Here is a 13,182-nt window from a genome sequence, read left to right as displayed (position 1 = left end):
GAGAGAGAGAAAGTAAGGAAGGAAAGAAGAAAGAAAGGCACGAATGAAGGAAGGAAGGAAAAGAGAAATATAATTAGAGGGTGAGAGAGAAGGGACGTTAGAAAGAAAAAAAAGAGAGAAAGGAAGAAATTAAGGAAAAGTGGTAAGGGGGTGAGAAGGATGGGAAGGGGGAAGGAAGGAGAAAAAGGAAAAGAGGAGCGGGTTAGGATATATTTGTACAGTTGAGCGTCATTCCCTCTCAACTTCCCACTTGCTATAGCTATTACGATTTTTTTATATTATACGAAACACTTCCTAGAAAAACAATGACAGAAGAATAAGAAGAATCGGAGGAGGAGGAAGGAAGGTTTATGATTATCTACACAAATAAACAAGAAAGAATAAGACAAGAACAACAACAACAGCGAAATCGAGTCACATGAACCTTGGTATCGTCCAGAAATGAAAATAAAAGAGAGTAACAGAACTTTTAGCCTTCTTTACTAAATACTAGCGGCAGTTGAGATTGGGTTTATTAATGAACCAATATATCGTTTCCTACTTGATCAACTGCTTTTCTGTTGTTATATACATGTTCTAATAACCTTTAAGCCTCCATCTGTCTGTTTGCATAAGGAAATAAGAACATAAGGAGTGTGCGAGAGGCCAGTATGTATGTATGGAGACCTCGACCATTAATTAATTTAGGTAAGAGTGGAGAGATGAAAACAATGATCCCTTCCTTGTGTTACTAATTGTTACTTATACTTTACACCACCACCACCAGTAATGAGACACACCACCCATCATCACCACCAACACCATAACCACCACCACCACCTACACAAGCAACACTCACCACCACCACCAGTAATGAGACACACCACCCATCATCACCACCTACATCACCACTACCACCATCACTTCTGACACTCATCACCACCACCAGCAATGAGACACACCACCCATCATCACCACCAACAACACTCACCACCCATCATCACCACCAATACCATAACCACCACCACCACCACCTACACCAATACCACCACCACCCATCATCACCATTTCCCAACTACACACCACCTCTCAACCACCATCATCACACCCTTACACTCGCCTCATTACAGGTTACACAGGTGAGGTCGAACCCTGAACACCTCCTTCCTCACCTCGCATGATGGTGACAGGACGCCCAACGCTGCTCCTCCTCTTCTTCTTCTTGAGGCTCGTGACGTCACTTGTAAACATATGACGTAACACCGCTGGCTTGGAGAGGGAGGGTGTATGTAAGTGACTGGACTATTATTGTTTTTGTTGTTATTATTATTTAGACAATGCATATACGAGGAGTGAAGAAAGGGAATGCAAAAAAGGATATATGAAGGGTTATAATCAAAAGTAATGTGGAAAAACAGAATGCATATAGGTAGATAGAAGAAGAAGAAGAGATTGATTGATTTCTGATATTGGATTAATCATATAAATAGGGAAAAGAGAAGGGTATTTGGGTCAGATATTGAGGTTAGGATATATTTATACAGTAGGGCATCATTCCCTCTCGACTCCCCATTTACTATTATTATTATTATTATTATGATTTTTATATTATACGAAACACTTCCTTGGAAAATAAAGACAGAAGAATGAGTAGGAAGGTTTATGATTATCTTGACAAATAAACAAAAAAAGAATTAAAGAAAGAACAAGAACAACAAAATCGAGTCACATGGACGTACGTTACTTAGAGAGAGAGAGAGAGAGAGAGAGAGAGAGAGAGATTGGGTGTATTGCTTAAGGAGGAAAAAAACAACTTGAGAGAAATATTATTCAAACCACTTTCTTTAAATATACATGCACCATCTATTGAGTGAGGCTACTACTACTACTACTACTACTACTACTACTACTACTACTACTACTACTACTACTACTACTACTGGTCTCACGCTTTCCCGCTCAAGAAGGACGAATAGGAGAGAGTGAAAATCAACTAATCACACCCTAGACCACAACACACACACACACACACACACACACACACACACAGCATTCACGATATCTCTCTCTCTCTCTCTCTCTCTCTCTCTCTCTCTCTCTCTCTGCGCTAGGAAAACATAATTACCAACGCCCCGAAGTAATTAATGGAAGGTGTGTGTGAGAAATAAATTAAAAAATGACGAAATTATGACGGACTTTGAAGTTATTATAATTATACTTTTTTCCTCCATCAGTTTTCTTTTCTTTTTTTCTTTTTTTCCTGTTTCGTTATTTGTTTCCCTCTTGTCTTTTCTTTCTTTTTTTCTGTTTTTTCCTTCTATCTTTTTTCCTTCCTTCCTTCTTTCCTACGTTCATTTCTTATATTTCTTCTTTCCTTATTCCCTCGTATATCAATTTTCCTCCTCCTTTTTTCCCTCTCATTTTTATTTTCCTCCTTCGATCCTTCCTTCCCACTTCTATTTTTCTTCTTCTTTCTTTCCTTTTTTCTTTCTTTCTTCCTTCCTTCCTTCCTTCTTGTCCCCGTTCACCCTTTCTCCCTTCATTCCTTTGTCCTTCCATCCATTTTTCCTTCTTCTCATCCACTTCTTCCTTTATTGCTCCTCCTCTTCCTCTTCCTCCTCCTCCTCCTCCTCCACGTCACCTGTCACCTCTCGCAGTCTTAATAATCACTGCTCTTCACCTCCTCCTCCTCCTCCTCCTCCTCCTCCTCCTTTCTTCCCCCATTATTATATTCACTCTTGTCTTCTCTCTTCTTCCCTCTCTTCTTCTCTTCTTGTACCTTTTCTCTCCTTTTCCTTTCTTTTCTGTATTTCTTCCCTTTCTTTTTTTTCCTTTTTTCCTTTTCATTTTATCGATTCATGTATTCCTTTCCTTCCTCTTCCTTTTCTTTCTCCATTTCTTCCTTCTTTTCCTTTTCCTTGTTTTGGCTTATTAATGTATTCCCTTTCCCTCCTTCCTTTCTTTCCTTTCTCCAGTTTTCCTTCCCTTCTTCCTTTCTTCCTTCCTCCATATTTTCTTTCTCTCCTTCCATCATTTCCGAGGAAGAGGAGAGAGGAAAGAAAAAGGAAAAATATATCAAGAGGGAAAGAAAGCGAATGACTAATAGAAAAAAATGAAAGAAACAAAAGAAAGAAGAGAAGAGAAAGAAAATATAAATAAATAGAGGTAGACACGCGATCAGAATCTAATTACAATGTTACTAAAGGGTTTAAACGCCTTAATGATAAAATATTTCCCCTCTGAATATTATAGCGAGATTATTACGGGTTTTCTTTCTTTCTTTCTTTCCCTTAATCCTTTCTATCCTTCTCTCTTTCCCTCATTCCTTCTTTCCTTCCTTCCTTCCTTGCATCATTTCCTTCCCTCCTTGTTTTTCTTTCTTTCTTTTTCTTTTTTTCTTTCATGCAATTCTTCACGCCCTTTTTATCCTTCTCTCTTTCCCTCATTCCTTCCTTCCTTCCTTCTTCATTTCTTTCTTTCTTCCTCCTTTTTCCTGCATTCATTCACGTCCTTTTTATCATTAGTTCTTTCCTTCCTTCCTTCTTTCTTTCCTTCTTTTTTTCTTTATCCTTTTCTCGCATTCCTTCACGTCCTCTCTACCCTCTCCTCTTTCTCTCCTTCTTTCTTTCTTTCTTTCTTTCTTTCTTTCTTTCTCCTTTTACTGCATTCCTTCACGCCCTTTCTCCTTTCCTTCTTTCTTTCTCCTTTTCCCGCAATCCTTCAAGTTCTAGTTTTCCTTCTTTCTTTCCTTCCTTGCAACATTTCCTTCCTTCCTTTCCTTATATATCTGGAATTTCCTTTTTCCTCCCCTTCTCTATTTTCGTCCTTCCTCCCTTCCTACCTCTCTTTTTTCCTTCTTTCTTTATACATTTATTCCGTTCTCTCTACCTGTCTGTCTGTCTCTATAAGAACATAAGAACATAAGGAGTCTGCAAGAGGCCTGTATGTATGTATGTATGTATGTATGTATGTATGTATGTGGACCTTGAACATTAATTATTCCATATATTTCCCTCCCTCCGTTTATCCACCTCTCCTTCCTTCTCCTCTTTCCTTCCACTCTCCTCCTCCTCCTCCACCTCCTTCTCCTCCTCCTTCTCTCATCCACCCATCATTCCTTCCTTCCTTGTTTCCTGTATTTCTTCCCTTTATCCATCCTCCTCCTCCTCCTCCTCCTCTTCCCTTTCGTTATTGTTCTCTGTCTTCCTCCAATTACTTTCTTCCTTTCATCTTTAAATTTATTCTTTTTTTCCTTTTTTTATCTTTTTTTTCTTTCCTTTATTCACTTCAGTGCTCCAGGCGTCAAAAATGCACACACACACACACACACACACAGAGTTGGTCAGGGATCGAGAAAGGAGATATGTCCACAGCAATTCTCTCTCTCTCTCTCTCTCTCTCTCTCTCTCTCTCTCTCTCTCTCTCTCTCTCTCTCTCACACGTGTCGTCGAAACATCATCAGCTTAAGGTTAGTTTATTCTCCTGATTTTTTTTTTCTCCCTCGTCTCCCTAGGCCTAACAATCTCTCTCTCTCTCTCTCTCTCTCTCTCTCTTCTTATTTGTCTTTTCCGTTATTTTTTACGTTATGAAGATGGACATTTTTGCAGATTCATCCCACGCTTGATAAATCTTCGTGTTTTTTTTTTTTTACTCTCTCTCTCTCTCTCTCTCTCTCTCTCTCTCTCTCTCTCTCTCTGTATACGGTAGTTATATTAAGCGAGTAAGATTTTTTATAGATAACCTTGAGAGAGAGAGGATTATATAGACGTGCGCGCGTGACATCTCATAACAGGAACCCTATATTATTTTCTCTCTCTCTCTCTCTCTCTCTCTCTCTCTCTCTCTCTCTCTCTCTCTCTCTCTCACACACACACATACACTGAAGGATAAAGAATGAGGGGAAAAAGAGAAAAAAAACAAGAAAAAAAGAAAAAGAAAAAAGAAGAAAGGCATTAGTTAGGAAAGACAAAGAATAAAGATAGATGAGAGAGAGAGAGAGAGAGAGAGAGAGAGAGAGAGAGAGAGAGAGAGAGAGAGAGAGAGAGAGAGAGAGAGTTATCATTTTATCGTTTTTCTTTTTTTTTCTTCACACCTCTGATAAAGTCTCCACAGATAAGCTTTTTCTTAATCTTATCTTGGCCTAAGGATAGCTTCTGTTGTCACCCCTGTTACTATTATTATTATTATTATTATTATTATTATGATGATGATGATGATGGGGAGGGGGTACGAACCTACTAACTATATCTTGCTTGTCCTTCACTATGTTTATTGTTGTTGTTGTTGTTGTTGTTGTTGTTGTTGTTGTTGTTCGATTTATTATGCTACTGCTGTTGTTGGTGTTGTCCTTGTTTGTTATACCCGCTTGTTTACTTTTGTTTGGTTGGTTGGTTGATAATTGATACGCACGTGTTTGTTTGTGTGTTTGTTCGTTTGTGTGTTTGTTTGATAATGTGTGTTTGTTTGTGTGTGTGTGTATACTTGAGTTCGCATTCTTGACGGAGCAAATAAAAAAAAAGTTGACTTGGTTTTAGATTGTTTGTTTGTTTGTTTGTAATTGATTTTGTCTGTTTGTTATTCATCATGTTTGATTTGTTTGTCTGTTTGTTTATCCTTTTTTGTTTTGTTTTTTGTCTGCTTACGTCTGAAGTCTCCACGTGTGTTTTTCTTTTTTTTTTTTACTTCTTTGACTGAACTTGTTTGAACCAGTCTTTTTTGTGTGTGTGCGCGTTCCAAACATTTCAATGGACACACACACACACACACACACACACACACACACACACATTTAATTTTCTACACACCTCTCATTTTTTTTTTCTGGCTCACTTCCCTCGATCCATCATCACCACCACCATCACCACCACCATCATCATTACCACCACCATCATCACCACCACCATCATCATTACCACCACCATCATTACCACCACGATCATCACCACCACCACCATCATTACCACCACCATCATCATCACCACCACTATCACCACCACCATCATTACCACCACCACCATCATCACCACCACCGTCATCACCATCACCATCATCACCACCAGCAGCATCATTACCACCACCAGTATCATCACCACCACCATCATCACCACCATATCATACCCTCACCACTACTTCTTCCTCCAAAATCCTTCCCCGTTCCCTCCTCCTCCTCGTCCTCCGCCTCCTCCCCCATCACCTCCACTCCTCCTCCACCTGTTACTAGCCACCACCCAACGCAACCACACCCACCACCACCACCACCACCATCATCCTACCTCCTCTTCCACCCCATCATCACCACTTGCATCGTCCCATCTCCACTTGTGTTTTCCCTTCACCATTTCCAGTGTTGCTATTCCCATTCGATCACTGTATCACCATTCCATTATCCATTCCTATATTATCACTATTCCCGTGTAACTATCACTATATCTTCACCATCTTTCATCTCACGTACCATCACCGTCACCATCATCACCATATAGCGTAAGTTGTAGCCCATTATCACCACTACTGTCACCATATTCTTCCCTATTTCAACTATTACCCTTTCTTGCACCATCACCCATCACCACAATCACCATACACTGTACCCCATCACCACCACCACCACCATTACCACCATTTTTCTTTCCTTGCACCACCAACCATCACCATTAAACCCTAACTCATCACCACTATGCTAGCATCACCATTCTTTCCTATTCTAATCATCATCTTTACACCACAAACCATCACCACCATCACCACCACCATTATCATCATTTTTCTTCCCTTACACCATTTTTAACATCACCACTAGCACCAACACCATTTTTCCCCCATTCCACCCCATTCCCCTCCTCCCATCACCAGCTATTACGCACTACCTACGCATTATTCAACCCCCATCACCACCATCACCACCATTACCATACCTATACTTTTACTTACCCCATTCCCTGCCGTAAATACCTAACCCTACCCATTGAATACAAACACCACCACCACCACCACCATCACCACTATCATCACCATCACATTCAACTTCAGCACCAAGGAGTAATTTACGCAAGACTCATTTTCCTTAATATGCCTTTAGTAGCTTGCCATTGCGTGTCTGGTGTCTTTTAAAAGCACACTGTTACGTCATGCCTCACCTTTGCATGCTGAGAAGTAGAGCGAAGCCGTTAAATAAGAAAGGAAAGTGAAAGACAGAAGATGAGAAAGGTTGAGGGAGGATTTCAACAAGTATGGTGGAAATAATAGCCTAATTCTCCCTTTTGAAGCTTTTCCTGGTTAGTTCAACATCTTATACGCGTATTTTAATGTCCTACCACACTTTTGCATGCCAATAAATAAGCTAAATCATTCTGTAAGTTAAAGAATAGAAAGAGTAATAAAGGAATAAAGAATAAAAAGAGGATAAAGATTGGGGAGATTCTAACATATGTGATGCAAATAATAGCCTAATTCTCCCTTTTGAAGCTTTCCCTGGCTAGTCTAACATCATATACGTATATTTTAATGTCTTATCACACTTTTGCAAGGCGGTAAATAAACTAAATCAGCCTATAAGTTAAATCAAAGGAAATAAGAAAGATGAGAGACGGATTCTAACAAGTGTGATGGAAATAATAGCCTAATTCTCCCTCTTGAAGCTATCCCTGGCCTGTCTAACATCTTATACGTATATCTTAATGTTTTTTCACTCTTTTGAATGCCAACAGCAAGAGAAAGATGGCGGGATATATATAGGTTTTAACAAGTACGTGTGGCTGTAATAAACGCTTAAATATCTCTATAGAAACTATCCTTGGCTAGTCTAACAACCGATACGCATGTTTTTAGATCTGATCACAGTTTTACATGGCGACAAATAACCAAAATCATCCAATAAGTTACAAAAAAAGAAAAAAAAAAGATCAGGGACAGCTTTTAACATCCTAGTATGATGGAAAAAATAGCCTAATTCTCCCTCTTCTAGCTTTTCCTGGCTAGTCTAACATCCTAATACTCATACTAACACATCTTCCCACATATTTGGATGCCTAGAAATAATCTAAATCAGGCTACAAGGAAAGATAAGAGGAAGATGGGAGGAAAGTAAAAACAAAACGAAAACATTCATCTATAATTTCTTCACGCATGTCCTTGGTCTGTCTTTACCCCATACGCATACATGAGGTCTTATAACTCATTTACATGTCAAGAAAACACAGAAGAGATGAGTTAAATAAGGGTATACAGGAGGAAGAGAAGAAGAGGAAGATTGGAAAGGAAAGGAGGAGGATGGGAAAGGAGAGAAAAAGGAAGATGGGAAAGGAGAGGAATAGGAGAAAAAGGAAGATGGGAAAGGAGAGGAATAGGAGAAAAAAAAGGGAAGATATGGGAAAGGAAATGAAGGAGAGGAGGAAGGAGAGAGATAAAGGAAAATGGGAAAGGAGAGGAATAGGAGAAAAAAAAGGGAAGATATGGGAAAGAAAAGGATGGAGAGGAGGAAGGAGAGAGATAAAGGAAGATATGGGAAAGGAATGAAGGAGGGGGAGGAGGAGGAGAAAAAAGGAAGAAAGGATAGGAGAGGAAGAGGAAGACAAGATAAAAAGGAGGATAGGAAAGGAGAGGAAGATGAAAAAAAAGGAAGATGGAAAAGGAAGATGACAAAGGAGAGGAAGAGGGGAGAAAAAAGAGGATGGGAAAGAAAAGGGAGAGGAGGAGAAAGAAAGGAAAGAAGAGAAAGAGGAAGATGGTATAGAAAAGGAGAACAGAAAGAGAGAAAGAAAACAGAAAATGGGGAAGAGAAGGGAAGGAAGAGAAGGAGGGAGAGGAGGAGAAAGAAGGATAGGAAAGAAGAGAAAGAGGAAGAAAAGGAGAACAGAAAGAAAAATTAAAATGGGAAAGAGAAGAAAAGTAAAGAAGGAGGAGGAGGAGGAGGAGTTACATCAAAATTACCCTTTCCTTCTTTCACTATGTCATACGATACCACATAAAAGTAACACAATTAACACGATTAACACATCCCACCATCAAAGGGGGCAAAAGAGGGGCCTGGGGGATCACCTGTGGGACACGTAGCACCCCCCAGGCACCCCCGTCACCACCACTATCACCACGGTCAACTCCACTACCCCTATCATCACCACCACCACCACTTCTATCATCACCCAGTCACCACCACCACCACCACTACTGTTACCTCTACCTCTTCACTACCACCTCGATCTAGACCCCCACTTCACCTCCACTACCCCCATCATCACCATTCACCACCATCACCACCACTTCTATCATCACCCAGTCACCACCACTATCACCACTGGCATCTCTCCCCACTACTACCACCTCCATTACCCCACTTCACCTCCACTACCCCCATCATCACCATTCACCACCATCACCACCACTATACCTTCAACACCACTACTATCATCACCCAGTCACCACCACCACTATCACCACTGGCATCTCTCCCCACCACTTCCACCTCCATTACCCCACGTCAACTCCACTAACTCCCATCATCACCATTCACCACCATCATCACCACCACTATAATCTCATCACCACCGCTACTGTCATCACCCAGTCACCACCACCACCACCACCACTGTTACCTCTACCCCTTCACTACCACCTCCACACCCCCACATCATCACCACTCACCTCCACCCCTCATCACCACCCTACTACCCCAAAACCTCCCCCTCTCTCCCTCCTCCCCACCTCATCACCACCACCAGTGTCACCTCAACTCCATTACCCCCAAAACTTTCCCCTCCACCACCACTCACCACCACCCATCATCACCAAAAGGTCCAAAACCACCCCACCTCATCACCATCACCATCCCTCCCTAACCCCCATCATCACCCCCCCCCCCCCACCTCATCACCACCACCACCACCACCCCGCCCTAACGCTCATCACCACCCCATCACCACCACTCCCTAACCCCCATCATCACCACCACCACCACCACCACTGTCACCTCAACCCCCCCCTACCATCCCCCTCACCTCACCCGGTCACCTCCAAACCACCCCCTCACCACCACCACCACACCATACTCTCACCACCACAACCACCACTACTGTCACCTCAACCCTCCACCCCCTTCCCTCCCCTTTCCCCCCTCGGTCACCCGGTCACCTCCAACCCCCCCCCCTCTCCTTCCCCCCCTCACCACCAGCACCACCACCACCACAACACCGCTTCAGTCTGCCTCTGTGAGTGAGCGGGGAAGCACCACCGTCACCACCGCCATGGCCGAGAAGGAAGCACAAGAACTCCCCTCCAAAGACTCCGGGCTGGCCATTAGTGAAGCCGCTGTGTCCAAGCCTGTGAGCAGCGCCGAGAAGGTAAGGGAAATGGGGAGGAAATAGGGGAAAAAATGGGGTAGAGGAGAGGAGTGAAGGAGGTAGAGAGGGAGTAAGTTGGATACATCTGGTTTGACGGGGTGTTGTGCAGTCTCTTCTCTACGTCTTTTGGGGTGTTGTAAGGGGTGTAATTGGGGTGTATGGGGATGTGATGGGTGTGTAATGGGGTGTATGGGATGGTGGTGTGGGTTTGTTTATTGGGATCAGCTGATGTCCACCTCGTAAATCATTTCAGTTTCTCATATTTAGTCTTTTGGGTGATGTGGGGTGTCCTGTAGGGGTGTAATGAGGGTGTATGGGTGTGTAATGGGGTGTATGGGGTGGTGGTGTGGGTTTGTTTATTGGGATCAGCTGATTCCACCTCGTTACTCATTTCAGTTTCTCTTATTTAGTCTTTTGGGTGACGTGGGGTGTCCTGTAGGGGTGTAATGGGGTGTATGGGGTGGTACTGTGGGTTTGTTTATTGGGATCAGCTGATGGCCCTCTCGTTTCACACTAGTTTTTTCCTATGTCATATTCTGGGTCTCTTTAGGGTGTTAAGGGATGTGTAATGGGTGAAATGGGGTGTATGGGTTGTCCAAGGGTGCAAGTGTGGGTTTGTTTACAGTAATCAGCTGATGTCCCACTCGTTACCCTCTTCAGTTTTTCGTGTGTCATTTTCGTATTTCTGGGGAGACTTAACTGTTTTTTTGTGCTCTCAGTGTCATTAGGAAGTTGGAATTAACCTATTACAAACACAGTCACCCTAAATTTGCACAGGTTTTATGTACTTTCAGCAATTTCGTGGTTTTTAGTTACAATGTATAGCACCTCAATTTGATTTCATTTCATATTCATTTATTCATATCATCTAGCCCTTTTTTTTAGGTATATAGTGCCATTAGGGAGTCACAATAAGCTTACTATAGGCACTTACACCCAATTTTTTTTCTGTGGTTTGATGTACTTTTCTGTGATATAGCCATATGTACTTTCAGCGCTGTCACAACTATTGTTTTGAATATGCCAGGAAAGGATATTATGTTTTTTATTGCACTTCCGTTGCTTTGAGGACATTCAACTCTTATGCTCGCAGTGACATTAGGGAGTCACAATAAGTTTACTAAAGGTACACACCCAAAATTTCCTGCGGATTTATGTACTATCACCTGCTGTTTTTATATTTTTACCTACAATATGCCAGAATAGAGTTATCATGATTGTTTTTTTTCTTTTTACAGTAAAGGAAACAGCTCAAGGGCAAAAATAATGGAAAAAAAAGCCCGCAAATCACTGTTCCTATAAAAAAGAGTTGAGAGGAGTTACTGCATAGTGCATATCCATTATTTCAAGGACATCTAGTTATTTTTTTTATGGTTGTAGTGACATCAGGGAGTCGCAGTAAACTTATTAAATATGCACCCATAAGTTACTGCAGTTTCATGTATATACTGTCTACAATTATTTTTTTTTTTTTACCTCTAACATGCCAGGGAAGGTGATAATGATGAGATACAATTAATTTCCTCGAGCCAGCAGGTTGTGTTTGGGTGTCGGTGGCGGTGCTTGGCAGCGTCGTAGGCGTGTGTACCTTATTGGCATTCCCTCACCTCTACATGACTGGCATACCTCAGCTAAATACCATTGACCCCAGTGTGCATGTGTGTGTGTGTGTGTGTATGTTTGTGTTTGTTTACCTGTTGATATCTTTTTAGGGATTATGATAACCTTGTAATTATCTCCATTTTATTATGTGATCCCTTAATTTAAGCTCATTTATATATACTTTTTACAGACATAATTAATTCTATATTTCGTAAAGCATTCCACTTACCGGTAGTTTTTATTTATTTATTTATGTTTGTTTGCAATGGTGATAACTGAATGACATTGGCTGTGGTTGTGTGTGTGTGTGTGTGTGTGTGTGTGTGTTGATGATGGTGTGTGGTGTTAAGGCCGGCCGAGCACCATTGCATCATCGTCATGGTGTGTTTGTCATGGAGGTGAAGCTCACTTTCTTCTTCAGTGTTAGGCGTCTGGGGTGTTAGCGACACTCGGTAGGGGTTTGTGTGTGTGTGTGTGTGTGACTGCGGCAATATGAATGAACATGCGGTACAGTAGAGTAACGGCATAGGGAGTAGCAGTGTTGGTTAAGAATGGTGTGGTGGTTGTGATGATGGCAACAAGGGATTGATTATTGCTATTATTATTACTATTATTTTTATCGAGATACATATGAGTGCATCAAGTTAAAATATAATCATCATATAAACCCAGAGTCCCCCCAATGGGCAGACATGGAAATAAGATATGAGAGACAGTGACAGTAAAGTAAGGAGAAGAATAAAAATGTGGGATGGGGGCAAAAACAAAGTCCAGGAAAAGGTGGTGAGGGCGATGCTAGCAATGGTGATCGTGACCTTACTGAGGTGTAATTGGAAAGCTATTTAGTATGGTGGAGTAGTGGGTGGGCATTGTCTGATGGTTAAGTTAGATTAGGTTCGGGTGTATCAAGCATTTTTACTTAAGTTAGCCAAGGCAAGTAGAGTTAAGTGCGTAAATACATTAGCTCATGGAGAAGTAGTGCTAACCTCTACTCCACAATTACTGATAAATCAATGAGGCTGATTGTAATATGGAAAAGGGTTGTAAAATAAGGATTGCTGTAGAGGCAGCAATATTGGTGGCGACAGTGGTACGTTAATACAGACAAAAGTGGTTGGCCGTGGTGATTGTTGTGATAGTTGTTGCCAGAAAAAAACATCATACTGTATTGGTTCCAGGCAGTGAGAACCTGATTATAGTCCAACCATTTCAAGTAGTCCGTTTAGGTGGTAAATTCTTCTGGTCCTTTCCTCCCCTCTGCTCTGCC

The 13,182-nt window shown here is 41.6% G+C and overlaps 2 protein-coding genes across 4 annotated transcripts in view; one reads left to right on the top strand and one right to left on the bottom strand.

The window, feature by feature from the left end:
- Positions 1–13,182, bottom strand: part of LOC127008265 (required for excision 1-B domain-containing protein-like) — a 91,475-nt gene that overhangs the window by 4,169 nt on the left and 74,124 nt on the right. The window contains exon 4 of one of the 2 annotated variants that reach the window (XM_050880052.1): positions 1,152–1,248. In XM_050880052.1, the coding sequence (XP_050736009.1) occupies positions 1,152–1,230 (79 nt within the window). In that variant the 5' untranslated portion in view covers positions 1,231–1,248. The remainder of the gene's footprint in view (positions 1–1,151; positions 1,249–13,182) is intronic. The other variant, XM_050880051.1, reaches the window with a different exon arrangement.
- The window catches only part of LOC127008262 (adenosylhomocysteinase-like 1), a 187,760-nt gene continuing 184,730 nt past the window's right edge, over positions 10,153–13,182 (top strand). Inside the window, exon 1 of one of the 2 annotated variants that reach the window (XM_050880040.1) lies at positions 10,153–10,313. In XM_050880040.1, coding sequence (XP_050735997.1) covers positions 10,218–10,313 — 96 coding nt within the window. In that variant the 5' untranslated portion in view covers positions 10,153–10,217. The remainder of the gene's footprint in view (positions 10,314–13,182) is intronic. The other variant, XM_050880036.1, reaches the window with a different exon arrangement.

The sequence above is a fragment of the Eriocheir sinensis genome, chromosome 37, assembly GCF_024679095.1.
Source record: "Eriocheir sinensis breed Jianghai 21 chromosome 37, ASM2467909v1, whole genome shotgun sequence".
Lineage (NCBI taxonomy): Eukaryota > Metazoa > Arthropoda > Malacostraca > Decapoda > Varunidae > Eriocheir > Eriocheir sinensis.
Note: the sequence above shows the minus strand (reverse complement) of the source record. Positions and strands in the feature narration are given on the sequence as shown.